At 52.3% G+C, this 17,058-nt stretch overlaps 1 protein-coding gene across 7 annotated transcripts in view; it reads left to right on the top strand.

Annotated features, from left to right (window-relative positions):
• Nucleotides 1–2,233: 2,233 nt before the first annotated feature.
• The window catches only part of DNMBP (dynamin binding protein), a 34,751-nt gene continuing 19,926 nt past the window's right edge, over nt 2,234–17,058 (top strand). The window contains exons 1-5 of one of the 7 annotated variants that reach the window (XM_063163412.1): nt 2,234–2,302; nt 9,074–9,239; nt 10,551–10,729; nt 12,948–13,070; nt 13,620–15,560. In XM_063163412.1, the coding sequence (XP_063019482.1) occupies nt 10,585–10,729; nt 12,948–13,070; nt 13,620–15,560 (2,209 nt within the window). In that variant the 5' untranslated portion in view covers nt 2,234–2,302; nt 9,074–9,239; nt 10,551–10,584. Of the gene's footprint in view, nt 2,303–5,760; nt 7,500–7,534; nt 9,240–10,412; nt 10,435–10,550; nt 10,730–12,947; nt 13,071–13,619; nt 15,561–17,058 lie in introns of those variants that run through there. The other 6 variants (XM_063163411.1, XM_063163414.1, XM_063163415.1 and 3 more) reach the window with 6 other exon arrangements.

Raw genomic sequence — 17,058 nt, 5'->3', positions numbered from 1 at the left:
CCCTGGGCTAGAAAATGTGGGACTGTCTCAATTCCAGTCTTCAGGGCAGGGTCAGAGAGCAGGGAGACTCCTTCCGTAGAACAGGACCACCAGCCCCAGAGGCCACATCAGTCACCCTCGCTGGCTGCTGTGGGGTTGGCAGTGCAGCAGAAAAATTAGAGTCTCAGTCACAAGTGTTTCCCCTACAAAAGGGTTCCTGCAATATACCACCCTCTGGATGTCCCTTTCTCTGGGCTGGGATTTGTCCAGTTCTTTCTCCTCCCAGCTCTGAATATTTTTGTGTTGAACAATTTGGTAGAGCTCCACTTGGCCGTGGCTGAGCTCTCCACGTGAAAACATGGTTACAAAATGTTCCTGAGGCAGGATTTTTTAGGACACCCCTCAATCACGTGCCATGAGCCCCAGTGCTGCAAGAAGGGTGGGCTAAAAAGGGCACAACCTTTGGATGTAACATCTGCCAGATAGGGATTTCTTAGGCTTTTGAGGCTTTGGTCAAGGCAAAAACAGTTGACAGGTTTGTGTCAGAAGACACAGCTAATCCTCCCCATCTTCTCTGGGCCAGTCATGATTTTGTAGACCTCTTCCCTGCCATATGTCCTACCAAGCTGAAGAGTCCCAGCCTACAGTTTTTCACTCTACAGTCACTACAGTGATTACTGTACTTTCACTACAGTCTGTTCCCATGTCTCTGAGCATCCTTACTGCCTGCCTCCAAACTTTCTTCAACTCTCTATTACCCTTTCTGGGATGAAAGGACCAGAACTGTATGCAGACACTGGAAAACATTTAAACAAAGTGAAGCCAGGCCCAGGAAAGTGAAACAGAATTCTTACAAGCAAAACTGTGAGGATCTTGGGAGAACCAAGAGGGCAGGTAGAACTCTGCATGCAATGCCTTCTCATTTCTGTATCTGGCATGGAGGAGGCAGAAAAGGGAAAATAGAAATAAGTGAACTCAACGAAAAATTAAGCAGCTTGGATGGGAATGACAGCAAGAGAGAGTTGGTCATGGCAGTGACCTGAAAGGCTGCAGGAGGGATTGAGATGATGAAAAACACTCATAAACTTCTTTGGCAGGCAAGAACAACAGAAATTTTGGGTCAGATGACATCTAGAGCCCTGTGGCAGGAGCTGGTGTCCATTCTTCAGCACCAAGAAACCGTCCACAAGCATCCACACCTGCAGAGAATAGAGCACCTGTGCAGCTTCAGGCCCCCTGCCCACGGCATCGTGCCAAGGCAGCGGCGCGGGTCCCCCCCGCAGCAGAACAAACGGGAATCGGCACCCAGCCTGTGCACGTACTGACACCACTCAGAGCGCCGGCGTGCGACGCGTTCTGCTCACCCGCTCCTGGCTGGTGGCAAGTCAAGCTGAGATCTGTGTGGTTGCTATGGAGAACTGTAGCTAAATGCACAAACAAGTGCCAAACAGTGCTAACTGCTCAGGGGGATTTAGAGATTCCGGGCTCTACGTGTTGCTGAGGGATGGTATCCCTTGGGGCATGGAGGCTTTTTTTAGCCTGCCAGGAAATCCAGCGCGGGACCCACTATACTTTGTATGCCAGATCCTCTGTGATGCACAAACTGGCCCTCTCCGTCATGGATTTCTGCTGGGGAGAAATTTGGTTTTCTCCATCTTAATGCTTTGGCACGGTCTTACAATGTATCTAAGCAGCCAAGGAGGCTGCTAGCGGCAAAGCTGAGACTGCACCAGATGGAAGTGTAGACCCACTCGTCAGGGCTGCCAAAGCCAAAGCCGAGCAGGCAGCGAGATTCCCACAAGGCAACAGCGGGAAGGGGAGCCCCGCAGTGTGTGCGAGGCGGCAGCGCTCTGAGGGGAAGCAGAAGAGGGTTCGCACAGGCAGCTGCCTGCCGGGCTCCGCGCCGGGCTCCCGGGTGCTCTGCCGGCAGCCTGGCCCGGTGCATGGCGCACGAGGGCCGTGTCCAGCCCGGGGAGGGCTGCACGCCTTGGTGGGCGCCGGGTCCCGCGGCGGGCTGGCCCCGTGGGCCGCCGAGGGGAATGCCTCGCAGCCCGGGGCCGCGCGGTGCTGCACAGGGAGAAGCCCGCACGTCACCGGCGGCCCTGGGCTCCCCAGGCTGCGGGCCAGCCCCGCCGAGCAGCTCCGCCTACCCAGCGGCACCACGCCGGGACGGGCCGGGCGGAGGCAGCCGGGCGGCGGGGCGGGCGCTGGGGGCCGGGCCGGCCGGGGCCCGGGCGGGGCTGGGCGGCCGCGGGCGGGCGGAGGCGGGAGCGGGACCCCCAGGGCCGGAGCGGCCGCAGCGCCCGGAGCGGGCCGGGAGAAGGTAGGGACCCGCCGGAGCGGCCAGGGGAAGCCGGGCGCTCCCCGCTCGCCGCTGCCCGGCTTGGCCGCTGCCCCGCCAGCCTCCCCCCATCCCGCGGCCGCCCCCGGCCTGCGCCTCCACCGGGCCCCAGCGCGGCCCGGCCCCCGCCCCGCCGGCGCCTCCCGCCCTCCGCTCCGGGCCTCGCTGGCCGCGGGCACGGGGGCTGCCGGTGCCGGGGCTGCCCTGGGCCGCGCTGGCCGGCGGCGGCTGCCCCAGGCTGGGGTGCTGCGAGCTCGCTTGGGTGCGCTCCCCTCGTGCCAGCCGCGCCAGGGCAGCGTGTGGCCCTCCAGCCCTGCGTGCCCAGCTGGGTGCTCGCTGTGCCCCGTCCCACAGCACACACTCTGCCCTGGGAGCACTTCGGGTGCCTGGGCAGCGTGGAGCAGCTGTGCCATACCGCGGGAGCCGCCCGTCTGCTCCCCACATTGCACTTTGTGGTTGTGTTCTCTCAAGCCGTGTCTGTTCAGGCAGTGCTAACCCGGGTGGTCACCACCAGGCCGGCAGGCAGATGATGGTGGCTGGTGTTGCCTGGACAGCTTGTTGCAGGCGAGCACCTGGCCCTTTAGAAATTATGTGGCCGTCCCACGGTGGTTTGGCAGCGGGAGTTGGAGTTTTTGCACCCGTGAGGGTGGCACAAGTGGTTGTACACAGAGAGCAGAAGCTCAAGGCTGCAGCACTGTGCCTTTCCCGGGTGCTCCTCCGAGGGCATTCACTCGGTTCAAGGCAGCCTGAAAAGAGAAACTTAAAAGAATTCCCTGTTTGTTTTCACTCTTGCAAACAAATTCCTCTTGCAACACTGGCAGCCTGGCCCCATTGCCTTGACACTGGAGGTGTCTCCTCCAGTGGCCCTGCCAGGGGATGTAGCTTGGGTCACCCTCAGTACTCTTGAGAGGCAGCTGCTGCTCCTCTGCTGTCCCTTTGTTGACCTTAAGTGGTACCTCAGCCGATCCTGTCATTGATGTAATTTGGCCTTTGGGTTCAAACATCTCTGCTGCTGTTCCTGCTGTTTGAAATTCTCTCTCCACTTCTGGCCTTTCATTCTTTCTGTAGTACCTAGGAAGCCTGTAATTGTGTCATACGCATAAACGTCTGCTTTGAGTTTTTCATGATTCCATAACTTTCAGTTTCTTCTGAAAAGGCTTTCTTTCCCCTTGCCTCTGCTTCCACTGAGATTTTATCTCTTCATCTGAAAGAGTTCATAGATACAGAATTTGCAGTTTTGCAGATGCTTTGCCAAATACAGCCTCAGTACCGTGCTACAAGACGTCACCATCATCCCCCTCATCTTGACTCACTCTGGCTGTGAGTCGTGCTGGGCAGTGTCTAAATGCGTCCTGCTCGTGTGTGAGGCCTCCATAGCGCCGAGAGTGCCCACGTCTCTGAGCTGGCCTCCACTTTCTGTTCGTGACATCCTCTCTTCTCTCAGGGCCAAAGGTTTCAGTTGTCTCTCCAGCTGCTCTGCTTAGAATTAGCAGTGACATTAAAAACTAGCTTGAACATACAAGTTTTAAAGCACTGTTGATAATGGGATGGGAGGAGCTGAGCAGTCGGGGCAGAGGAAAGGAGTGATTTTTAGAGCTTTACAGGGCACCACCTCTGCCAGCTGTCATGGGAACCATGGCTGTGTGACCTCTTGGGGTTCTGAGTGCAGATGAGGTGTCCCTGCAGTGGGTGACCTCAGATGGACTTTGTGACAGTGGTGATGTAACTTTAGGTGGGACAGCCTGACTTGTGCTTACCTCAGCACTTCACTGCCTTAACTGATAATTTCCCTTTAACCTCTAGCAAAAGTATATTTCTAATCACATTACTCAACCCCACTTCTGAGTCATATCGTTTTTACTTTGTCTTATTTTTAGAAGTTTTCTGTGGGGAGATGAAATTTATTGCTTCCTTCTCAGGAGCACCCAGGAACTCTGAAAGGAAGAGGCTCAGGTAGCAGCAGAGTCCCTGCTGAGGACTGAGGTTCTTTGCAGATACAGTACAGAACAGGAGTCATGGTGAGCAAAGAACAGAGTTTCCAAGTCAAAATTTCAAGTTATTTCCAGATTTCTGGACTCCCCACCCAAAGCATCATAATGGGCTTCTGTCCAAAAGTTATCTTGAAGACTATTGTTCAGGGTGCAAAATCAAGTGCTACAGTACTGGTTAAGGAATGTCCTTGTAGTCCCAGTTCAACTTGTTTTGAATATGTACTCAAGGTGTAATGACTAATTTTGTAATTGTATGCTACTCACCACCTGTAGCCCAGCCACAGGTACTGCACATCAATGGTGATTCTGCTCTTGGGGTTTTGTCTGTTCCGTATTCTAAGTTGTATAATTTTAGCCTGTCGGCAAAACTGGGAAAAGACCCAACCATGTACCTTGGGGTGGTACATGGTTGGAGAAGACAGGACTTTGTAACACAGCCTGTAAGGTGTGTGCTCCCACAGCATACAGAATTTGGGAAACACTGGCCTCCCAAGCTGGTGTTCTGGCCTTTGTATGCTTGGCTCCCCACTGCCAGAGATTAAATATCCATCACAGTCATCTTGCTCATGTGTTGTGGCGAGGTGTCCTGCTTTGTATTAAAAATTGATGCTGTGCTCTAGTTTCCAGATCATTTCCATTTGCTTGCTGTCTGGCTCAGCACGAGCTCCTGTTGCTTCCTTGCCACGCCACTCTTAACCCACACAAGCACCACCAGCCTGCCCTCAGACACGTCCTGCGACAGAGCAGGTGAGAGCACTGACAGCCAGAGCCCAGCTGGAGAGAAGTAGTGGTTTGAATGACTTGTGTGGTGTACTGCAGAGCATCTGTGCCACACAGGTGTGGTGGGAGGCCAGAGCTTGCTTAAGCAGCCCTTTACTTGATAGTCCTGGTTCTCCAGGGGTCGGTGATCCAACCAAAAATGTATTTATAGCAATGATTTTTGATCTATCAGGTCACAGACAAAGCAAAAAAAGCTATTTCTTTTTAGATTGAGAAGATTCCTCTTCCTCCTGGGAGCTATGTGGCGTTAGGAGGTGGAGTGCAGAAGAGCTCTCGTGTTTCCCACTTTGTGAAGCTCAGCTGGATCTGAGGGATCTGCTGGGACAAGCAGCATGTCCTATCAAGAAGCTGCAGAGACTAGCATTCCCTGGTGGGAGAAGGCTCCTCTCCTCAGCACCATCAGCCTGGGGGTTTGCCCTGCTTGCTGCGTTGTCCATTCTGTTGGGATTCACAGGATCAGCTCTGCATTTGCTGGAGCCACAGTCCCAGCATTGGCACCATCTCCAGCTGGGGCCCAGGCAGCCTGGCTCAACGGGGTATTGTTTATTCCACCCAGGAATGTGCAGGCGAGCAGGGACCTTGGGGAGCTTTACAGAGCAGCATGTTCTGCTCTGAGCAGGGAGTGGGGGTGGCCACAGCTCTGAAGACTGGTGGGAGCAGTCAGGGTGTGCTGGTGTGCAGGTAATGTCCTCTCCTAAAAGTGTGAATGAGGACAGTGCAGGCTGTGCAGATGCATTGGGGTATGGAGGAGGGAAGGAGGGCTGTCAGGATTTGCAGAACACAGGGAGGAACAGAGGAAAAAGGTAGAAATGTTTAGTATGTACTTAGTAAGCTTCTGTTCTTGACACAATGGTGTGAGAAGCCAAGCATAACTGCTGATTCCTCCCACTGTGTGCTGGGTACTAATCCTGCAGCCTAGAGCACAGCAAGAGCTGCAGCAGATCTCTTGTCAAAGCCAGTCCTCCAGCAGCTGAAGGGTGCACTGAGCTGAGGGGTATCTCTGTCACTGGGGTGGATTGTGTTTTCAGTGAACAGACAGCTACAATGAGTGAGAGAGAGTATGAAAAGACCTAGGTGAAATGCAAGGTGTTTTTCAATTTTTAAGAAGATCACTGACAGCATTTGTTTAACATTTTTAATATTAATTTCTCTAATCATTTTGTGACAGGCTTGTCTTTGTACATTTCTGGGAATATGACCATTTCAATATGACCTGCTCATGCAGGTTCTAAAGTTCTTACAGAGATTGAGACATCCACTGGACAAGAATCCACTTGTCCCTCTTGTGCATATCCTGCATGCCTGTGGAAGCCCACATGGCATCTTTTGGTCTGTTTGGTGAAATGTTAGTTTTTCAGTTACAGTGCAGTCATACTCTCCATAGTCAGTTCTAAGAGTGCTGCTTCTTGAGTGAGAAGCTGGAATGTGTTATTTAGTGCAGAAACAAGTGGCAATAGCACCTGTTAAGTTTGGTTTCCTTGCTGCTTAATTTGTGGCATCCATCCGTTATTGTTTTTTATCTCATGGTCTGAGCAGTGCTTTGGGATAGGAGTGGATTAGCTGCCCTCAAACCCTTTGAGTCTCCCTTTTTGCTGGGGCTGTTAATGCTTCTTGTAATCAGCCTAAATGGCCTCTTTGCGTTGCTGCCTTATCTCTTAAGTGCTTAAAATCCTTGCTTCAGCATCTTTAGTAGTCCTGCCTCCATCTAAGTGATGGTACTTCTAGCAAGTGCCTGACAATTACATTTGATGCTGGTGGGTCTGTTATTTTGGATTTCTTACCCTGCACAATTTCAGCTGCAAGAAAAGCAGGGATAGAAGAAGTTTTCAGAGTCTGTGTGCAAATGCCATTTCTTGGCTGACCCAGTCTGTGCTGAAGATCTCAAAACAATATTGTAACAGAGTTAATAGCTATAATTTCATTCTGGTCCTTGCTTCCATCAGCCCACGCTGGACCAGACACACTCCAGAGCTAACAGCAAAATGGGATAAGCACTCTTCCATGAAGGTAATGTTAGTGTGTGCTGAGCATGCATGCCTGCAGACTGGGGGGAGTGATTAATGCCCTGGGAATCCACTCTCTGCCCTGCTGCACAATGCCGTTGTGTCAGGCGCAGAGCTCGGCAGCAGGCAGGCTGTGCTCGGGCGCCAGGAACACGTTACCTGGTTTGTGCAGGATCAGGCAGTGAGACAGAGCCTGTGTGTTCTCAGCAGGGCGAGTTCCTGCTGCGCCACAGCTTCATACTTGCACAGTGAGGCTCTCTTTGGATGCGGCCCTGCTGCTGGGCGGGGGCAGGAGCCGTGCGATCCGCACTCCTGAGCTCCCCCAGCCTGAAATCCCAGAGTTTGCTCCATTGTGGCACAGCTCTCCTCCTTCCCTCTGGCAGGCAGGGATCACCCATCCTTGAGGTGAGAGGTGCTTGGCCAGCTGTCAGGAGCTGTGACTCACAGGGGATCACAGGCTGAGCCCTGCTCTCCCTGCAGTCTGCTTTTCCTTCTGGAGCCTCTGCGTGAGCTGTTGCTGAATGCTTGTTTTCTAGGGTGGATCTGGAAGAAGGTCGGGTCCACTATTAAGTCTGAAGAGTTGGACTCAGTAAGTTTCCAGTCTGGAATATGCTGGGAGGCTTCCTTCTCTAGGTGGGGGTTTGTAGAAAATGTTGGCAGGCAGCACTGCAGGGAGTAAGACAAGGCCAAGGCCCTGGAAAATGTAACATTTTGTGTTCAATTCGTGTCATGGAGCAAGCAAACTCCACGAGACTGATTCACTGCTTGCAAATACGGGAGCATACTGTCTATAATCCAATGGAGTCAGGGAGTGATCTTGCTCTTCTTGGTACTGCTGAGGGAACATGAGCCTGTTGGGATTCTTTTTTTGGCAGTTTCAGAAGTTGCTTCACGCTTTCTTACAAGTTGCCTCTCAGGGAATGCTTTGGACGTGAGTAGGTTAGTGGTTTATTATAACTAATATAATTAGTTTATATAATTAATATATACATGCTGGAGCTATTGCAGTCCTGCCTGTCCCTCTCTATCTTTGTCTCATTGGAGAATCTTGCACATTTTAATGATGAGTCCCCAGAGCTGCAGGTGTGTTAAAGGAAGGAACACTCCTGTTCTCATGGGTGGGATCAGTGGCAGGGCTGCATTCTCAGCACCAGTGACTGTAGCAGAGCCAGGTTTGGGTCTGTAGCACACTTACTGTAATCTTTGTATACCTCTGCCCGTTCTTACATTACACTTCTGACAGAAGACGTACAAGAAATCTCACTGTACCATCATGTACTCCTGGAGGAACTACCCCAAGGCAGCAATTATGCCTGCAATATGTTTTCCCCTCTTTGTCCAGTGCTGCTGTGAATTTGAATATTCAGAGTATGGCAAGGATTCCTGGGAGCCTGAGCTCAGCTGGCAGCCTGTCTGGGGGTGGAGGGCAGCCTGGGTGCCTGCAAGGGGCTGCTGCTGCTGTGCCTGCTGCTGCTCCTGTTCCCATGAGAACATGCAGCAGCACACCCCAGGCACCCCACCTCAACAGCAGAAGGAGCCTTACTTGTCTTTGGTATTTTTAAGCTAATTGATAGCTCTTCCATCTTTTTCCTTGCTCCACATGGTCATGTTTTTAATACTGTTACTCCTTCTGCCTCAGTGGGTTTCTGCTATCCTGAACTGCAGCTCTTTGTCCTCCTGATTCACTCCAGTCCATTCATCTCTTTTTGGTGGCAGAGTGCTGTCTGCTGCTGGATATTGGGCTCTTTGTTTGTACAGCCCGCACAAAGCTGGTGACAAAGGGACAGCCTGTGTCCCAAGGAGCCCACGTGCGATGGGGAAGGCAGTGGAGAGCAATAAGAGTGACAGACAGACAGGATGGCAGAGGTGAGGGTGGGCAGGGGCACAGCATGCTGGCTGCAGCAGAGGAATGGCTGGGGGCGGGGAGAGACGTGATGAGGAAGCTGTTCCTGCTGAGCACAAACCCGCTTTGTTCCCAGGAGGTGAGTCGGACTGGATAAACAGAATGGTCCCGTCAGCAGAAAGCCTTTCCCTGCCTGGCTCCCCCACTGGCACTCTCGCTGGAAGTTGGCTGCACCTCATCAGTGGGAACATATTTCTCCTGCCTGTGTTAGCTTCCCCTCTGTCTGACTCGCCGGGGCTCAGGTGGGCTGTGTGTGGCTGTATGGGGAAAGTTTGCCCTTGGGGGCCGTGTGTTTGTGTTTTGTGGAGTTGTCACTGCTCTCTTTCTGCCCAAGGCTGGGCAGGGGATTGCCAAGCCGGGCTGACATGGGACAGGGATCAGCGGCTTGGAGCGGGACTGCTCCCAGTGCGCTTGGAGCCGCTCTGGGGAGGGAGGAGATCGTGTCCCACGGCAGGGCAGGTGTGTCCACACGGACAGAACGGGGCTGGGTCTGATGTGGGAGGAAGGCAGCCCGTGCCAAGAGGGCTGGCAGGGAGAACGCCGGTGTCCCAGCGTCGCAGAGGGCAGGGCTCTGAAAGCACCGCAGAGCGGTGTTGGCAGCGCTGTCCTGTGCCTGCATTTGCAGTGGGTCTGAAAGTGAAAGCAGACTCACTGGTCTGAGGTGAAGGTGAGGAATTCTGGTTGCTTTGGATGGATGAACCTTTCTGTTCCCATCCTGAGGAATTTGGGAGGAGGCAAAGGAGCAGCTTAAGCTGCAGGACTGCTGCTGCCTTGGTGCAGTGTACTTCCATGACAGTGAGGCTGAAAAGCAGAAATTATACAGAAGAATGTCCTCAACAGCCACTTCCCAGAGTAAGGGGGGATCCAGGACATAGCCCTTGACAAGGAGGTCTTTACCTGCTTTCAAGTCTCCTGCCAGGAGGCATTTTTAGCCTTGGCTCCCAGAACCTTGAATGGGGTCTGTACCCTCATCTCAGTCTGACTTCTGCCTAGAGCAATGGTGGGGCCACCCAGGGAATGTCTGAGCCAGGTACCTAGAAGGCAGAAAGGATATTTCCAGTCAGGTCTGAGAATGAGGATGGTGGTATGATCCTGCCTGAGTGGACTTTGTGCCTCTTCTCTTGCTGGGCCAGAATTGTGGTGCTGGTTCAGCATGCAGTTCCTGTGGCCCTGAGTGGTGGCATGGGGAGGGGGAGTTCCTGTGCCCATCCTGCCAGAGAATGTGTGGTGGGACGTGCAGGCAAGTGGTGCTGGCTGCCCACCAGGCCCTGTCAGGCTGAGCTGTGCCCCACATGTCAGGGAAATGCTGAGCTTCCTCCCCTCCTCCTGCTTCCTTCCTGACGGGAATTCACTTCCAAATTTCTTGCTGCTTGTCCCCCCTCTTGCAACACAAACACATTATCCTACAGAGATAGCCACAGGGGTGGGACAAGGCAGGTTAGACCACGGGGGCTGCATTGCTGCCTCTGTTCTCAGGAAGGGTTTTACTTCCTGGGCTTATCTCTGATAATTTCTGGTGTTTCTGGGTGCTGACAAATTTCTCTCTGTCTCAGCCTTAGGCACTGACCTGCCTTCAGACCCTGCACAATGGAGGCTGGCTCTGTGGTGCGGGCAGTCTTTGATTTCTGTCCCAGCGTCTCTGAAGAGCTGCCCCTCTTCGTGGGAGATGTCATCGAGGTGTTGGCTGTGGTGGACGAGTTCTGGCTCCTTGGCAAGAAGGAAGGTGTCACAGGTAAGAGCTGGAAGTGCTTGCACCCGGGTCTGTGCAAGTGCCTCCTAAATGTGCACTCCATGAGCATGTCTTCCCTTGGTGGGGAAGGACCTGGTTTGATTTACTGAATCTTTCATGGGCTTGGATTGGGACTGAGAGTGCAAGTTGCCACCGGTCTCCTGCCAGCTTTGTGTCAAGTATTCAGACTTGTGTGTTGTTTTTTGAGAGAGGTTAGTGGAGAGTCAGTTCTCGAGGAGATAGGAGCTTCACAATACTGGTTGTTCCAGTCTCTGTGGAGAGACTGCCCATTTCCTGGCTAGCTTGTGTGCTGACCTGCTGTGGCAGTGGAAGGGGAGAAAGGAAACAGATGCACTCAGAGTGGAAATGCATCCACTCTGGAAACCAGTCCAAGTGACCTTGTCAGTGGAGGTAGAACAACAGTGACCATGTGTCCCCCCTAAGCCCTCTGACTCAGCCCCTTCCTCCTTTCTGCTTCAAAGCATCTTCCTGCACAAATTGCCATCAATATCTTGGTGCCTGGAATGGTGTGCAAGTCTCTTAAACTTTTAGGGGGGTGTGAGAAACCTCTGAAGCAGCAGAATGCTCTTAGTGAAACACTAAGAGCCTCATAGTCTCTGTTTAGGCAGCTCTTTCTCATCTTAATCCTGATGTTAAGAAGATGTGTGAGCTTTGGGGAGATGAAAGCCAGGCCACTTCAAAGCATAAGCCTGCCTCTGTCTTCAGCAGAGGGTGGGACTGATTTCATCCCTGGCTGTAGAGATGGGGCTGCTATTGTAGCAGCAGTCTGGTCTCTCCTGACAGCCACAAGCTGTGTACTGTCTGAAGCAAAGGTGGACAGGAGCACTTCCCTCCTGTGCTCCATGTGACTGATAAGTGGCATTGAATGAGCATGTGCCTGACCCTGTTGCTGCTGGCTGAAGTCACTGGGCAAGGATTATGTGTGCAGTTTTCAACAGAGTTTTGTCTCCCAGCATAATGGGTGAGGTTGTTGTATAGAAGATGAAGCTGTTAAGGAATAAGAAACAGATATGTGTCATAGCTCAAAGATAAAGAAACATGCTGAAGTCAGACTGAATGTTTTTAGTGACCTTTATCTCAAAACCCAATTGCATTCCTGCTTTCCCTTGGAACAGCTGTTGTAGTTTTCTGCCCAGCTTTCTAAGTTAAAGTTATAGGGAATTGAAAAAGCACTTTATAATAGAAGCTGTGGAGGTGTTGCAGCCTAGTACTCATTACTCTGTGGAATTACTGTAACTCCATGTACAGTAATTCCTTTCTTACAGCATTATATTGTTTCCATGTACAAAGCAGGAAACAAGGATAAGGAAAAAGAGAGTTGGTTAAAACTGTGAAGGAAGCAGCAGAGAATAGCAAGTGTCAAATTGCCTAAACACATTGTGAAGCTCTGGGTGTCTAGAATATGGTGTTTCCAGGTTTTATTAGAAAATATTTGGTCACCCAGAGGCAATGCTGAGTGTGTTACTAGCCCATACTTCATCATATCCCTTTGCCTCAAATTATATAAGAAATACATTTTTAGTGGACTTTGCAGTGGGCTCTGCCATGTCATGTGCTCTCAGGACTGAAATTAGTATCTGATGGGTATCATCTGATGGCCAACAAATGTGCTATGGTGAAACAGATCCTCAGAATGACAGTGGGGAATGTCCCTGGAGTCTCAGCAGTGCTGAAGCTGTGACAGAGCCTGTGACTCACAGGTGTGGCCATCCCATTCAGGGTGGCAGCCTGAATTCTGTGCTGAGGCTGCACAGGGACCAAGCCCTGTGGAGGAAGGAGCACCAAGTGGATTTGCCCAGTCAGAAGACACTGCTCCCATGATCCAGCACTGCTGGATCCCTTAGTCCTCACCATGGGTCTGAGCTGGGAAGGAAGCAGTAAGGGCAGAGAAAACCCAGGATGTCTGTTCCTGGAAGCTCCATGCTGATGGCACAGTCCCAGCAATGCACACAGCCTGTGGTTGCCTGGAGTGAGCCAAGGGCTCAAAGCTTTTTGTTCTCTGTTAGCTCTTAAGTACTTAAAACCCCAGGAATTCCTGGCTCCCAAACTCGTTCTTCTTCCACCAGGCTATTGAGGCACCCAGGGTAACTGGGTATTTTCCTTTAGCCAGAGATGAATAGATCCCAAAAACTGGAAGGAGGGTGGCAATGGTGGAGGGTCACAGGAAAGACTCATTGCTGACAGCTCATTCTCCTTTTAGGGCAGTTTCCTAGCAGCTTTGTTGAACCTGTGGATATTCCCCCTTTGAAGCAGGGAGAAAAACTGCTTGTTTGTACCAATGACTTCACATCTCAAGAGCCAGGGAGCTTGTCATTGCAGAGAGGTAATCTCCATTCCCTTCCTTTGTTTTGCACCTCAAAAGCCTCACCTGTCCTTCCAGATGGATGAACCTAGTCACAGTATCCTGCCTAGAGTGACAGAAGAAAGAGGTGAATCTCCTAATTCCTCATGACATAGGTCATGTCAAATCCACTATGGTCCTCTAGGCTTCTGCCACTTGGATACAAGTTTCTCATGATCTGTCATTACACATGAAACTCCAAAAATTGGCATCACCTGATCACAGTAAATTTACAATTGCCTTTTAACTGACCTCTAATCTCCAAATCTTAGACTTGCATTTGGGGGAGAATGAAAGCCTCAGTGCACCTGCACGGCTTTGCAGCCAAGCTGTGTATCTTAGATATACAAGAGGCTGTTGATACTTCATGCCTTAATCCCATCCTGTGCTTGTGTGCATCCCCAGCATGCACTGTCCTATAACAGAGTGCCAGTCCTCACCCACAGCCAGGAGGGAAATGTGGAGGCAGGAATAAGAGGTGGAAAGCAATAATGAGAGCAGTTTTGAACTGTTGTGTCTCATTCTCTGCAGGAGACTTGGTGATCCTGGGGGGACCCCTGGCCTCCAGCTGGCTCCAGGGCCGAAGCAGCTGGGGTTCCAAGGGCTTTTTCCCCTCATCATGTGTGAGGGAGCTGTGCCTTTCTGTTCGGAGACGTCAGCTGTCCCAGAGCCCTCTCCTGGAGGTGCCTGCCTACTCCTTGGGCCAAGCCCAGGCCCTGATGGACCTGTCTGCTCAGCTGGAGGAGGAACTGGACTTCAGGGAAGGGGATGTGATCAACATTATTGGTGTCCCAGAGCCTGGCTGGTTTGAGGGTGAGCTCAGAGGCTGCAGGGGCATCTTCCCAGAGGGTTTTGTGGAACTGCTTACTCCTCTGCGAGCACCAGGAACCTCAGTGGATCCAGAGCCCACAGGGACTTGTGACACCAATGGGACAGTAGAGATGCCCCACAAAGATGACAAGGAGCCAGGGAGTACTTATGGTGTTGCCCTCTATCAGTTCCAAGCCCTGGAGTCCAAGGAACTGGATTTTGATGTGGGTGACAGGATTCGGATTGTAGGCATTCTGGAGGATGGCTGGCTGGAGGGGGAGCTGAGAGGAAGATGTGGCATCTTTCCACACAGATTTGTGAGGCTGGAAGCCTCTGAGGCTTGCTTGGAAAAGGTGAGTGGTGGGGATCTGCAAGGTGGAGGCAGTTGTGGATTGAACACCCATCAAGATCCAGAAATCACTTGCTCTGAAACTCCTCCTTTGCCCCAGAAAGATAGCAGGGAAAAGGAGGATGGCTTGGCTGCAGATCCTGAGCCTGCCACCATTTTGTCTCACAAGGCAGAGAGGTCAGAGGATCCTCTTGGCACTGACTTGAGACAACACCAGGCCTTTCCCAGCACAGGACACCAAGAACCGCATCCCGAAGGCACGGTGGGCTCAGTCCCCTCTAACCACACCAAGTCAGTCAATGGCATTCACCCCTCTGCCCAGCTGCTTCCCCCACAGGGCAACAGGCCTGGCCAAGCAGGTGAGCTGGAACCTGGAGGGACTACTTCAGCCACCCCAGGAAACTCAGAAAGTCACTCCCTCCCTAAGTGTGATGGAGACAGCCCCACTGTGCCCTTGCAGGCACCCCCCTTCCCCCAAAATCCTTGCAGGAGCCAAGCGATTTCATCCACTAATAGCTGGGCAGCATCTGAGCCCCAGGAGAGCCAGAGCAGGACCCAGGACCTGGACAATTGGATGGACAGTAAACTGGAGAAGTCCAAGCCCTGTCCCAGCTTAGGAAGTGCCCAGGTGAGCCTGGACACGCGGGCTGGGAGCTGGGGGGAGTGCTGCCCTCTTGCAGTGCAGGGGGACAGCTGCACGGACCTGGACTCCAAACTGACGGAGCAGCTGGCCCAGTTTGAGAAGAGCCTGTCCGGTACTGGTGCGGAGCAGGACAAGGTCTCCCGTCACTTCTCCATCTTGGACTACAGCTCTGAGAAGGACATTGTCCGTGGGTCTCCTGAATCTGTGTCCCACTCCAGGCAGGCAGAGAGGAGAAGGGCCCTGAGGCCGCCCCCTCCTCGGCCCAGCAGCCTGGTGACAGCCGCCGTGCAGGTGCAGGGTGGCCAGGTGCCCAAAGGCAGGGCTCTGTCCTTCTCGGTCAGACCCTCCCGGCCCGCGCCCCGGCCTCCACCCAGCAACCAGCGGAAACACGTGGCCCCTGCACAGCCTCGGCCCAGCACCCCAGAGCAGCGGCTGGAGGAGGGATGTGAGGACTTGACACAGGCAGGATCAGCCTCCTCCAGCTCCATCCTGCTGACTAGAATTGGAGAGGTGGAGAGAGATCTGGAGGCGTACAGCAAGACCCGTGCCGAGCTAAGCCTGATGCTGGAGGAGCAGCGGGATGAGCTGGTGAGAGCAGAGACCATGGAGAACCTTGATTTCTGTGACTCCAATATTGAGAGCCTCAGCATGGAGCTGCAGGAGTTGAGAGGTGAGTCTGCAACAGTGTGGGATGGGGAATGCTTCAGGAGCACATGTGCTTCTGCTGTTTTACAGACACTGTTGAAGGCAGTCTTTTATACCCTTTAATTCTTGATTTTGATAATTTTGTAAGTACTGTTGCAGTATATATCATCACGATTTTGCCTTGGGGAATCACTGTGTCTTTCTTTGGATATCCCTTTGCCCTGATCTTCCCCACCCCCTTTTTCTTCCAACTGTCCCATCTCTTCCAGCCCCACCATACATCCAGAGCTTTCATCTCATCTACTCCCAGTATGTCCATGATGAAAAGCAAAACCACTGCTGCTGCAGTTCCAACCTCCCTGCCTCATCCCCTCTATCTGTAGGGGAGTGAGCAGCAACTTCAAGGCTGGGGGTCCTGCAGTTGAGATTTGAGTTGATGTCTGTGCTGTGACTGCTCTTAACTTGTCAGGGCACTGGGTTTCCTGTGCTTTCTGCTCTGGTACTGATACAGACCCGTGGGGCTTTGTTATTCGTATGAGAAGGGGTGCACGGAAGGGGACTGAACCTGACCTGGGAGTGGGATAGATTACTGGGCAAAAAGTAAAACCTGCCCCTATGCTCCTGCCATCCATTAAGTCCAGGACAAGAAAATAGGACTATTCTCTTGGTAAGAGCAGCAAAGAGCTTACAATTGTGGCATATCTGTAGCTGAAAATGGGACTTTTGTTCTTGCACCCCAGAAAAAAATTACTCAGAAAAGAGGAATTTCCCATGGTTATATCAGCACATTTGGTCTCTGAAACCTGAAGATGCCACGTAAAGATCAATGCTGTTAATTATGCTACACTTGATATTACAGTAGACAAACAGAAAGATGGAATCACATACATCTTCTCCCACAGTTCCTTCCCAGGCTTCTCCCAGGAGCTCTGACACTGCAGTTCTGTCACTGAAACCCACGATGTGCAGGAAATGTGGGCACTGCATGCGGGAGATGGAGTGAAATGCCAGCTCCTGCCTGGGAGTTGCTCACTGTGACTTCATTGCCTCCATCCTCCCACTGCTTAATCAGCACTGAGGAGCCCAGGGACTTGCTTCATGATCGTGTCAGAGGCAGAGCACGTGGCAATGAAGGCTGGTATGGCTGCACCAGGAAAACAGGGTGACAAACAGCTTTCATGTCAGTGGTGTGCAAAAGGGATGCTCGGAAGGAGGCCTAGAGGATTTGAAGCTAGATAAAATAACTTGAAGGTAGGAAGAGGAAAGTCTAGGCTGAATATCAGGGGAAATTTTCTGATGGGATGGATCTTGCTGGGAAGTGTCGCCCACTGTCCCAGTGCTTCCTGGTAGAGGACTGATCCTGTGGAACCTGTTAGTTCCTGGAACTAGAAGTTTTAGGCAAGAACTAATGCACTATCCTGAGGCATCCTCAAGCTAGTATCCTTTCAGTAGTCCTAGGGGATTTTTCTCCTGTTCAAGAGACCTCTCTAGCCATGTAATGAAGATGTGTTCTACCCAAGCTC

The sequence above is a fragment of the Melospiza melodia genome, chromosome 9 (assembly GCF_035770615.1).
Source record: "Melospiza melodia melodia isolate bMelMel2 chromosome 9, bMelMel2.pri, whole genome shotgun sequence".
In the NCBI taxonomy this organism is placed as follows: Eukaryota; Metazoa; Chordata; class Aves; order Passeriformes; family Passerellidae; genus Melospiza; species Melospiza melodia.
Note: the sequence above shows the minus strand (reverse complement) of the source record. Positions and strands in the feature narration are given on the sequence as shown.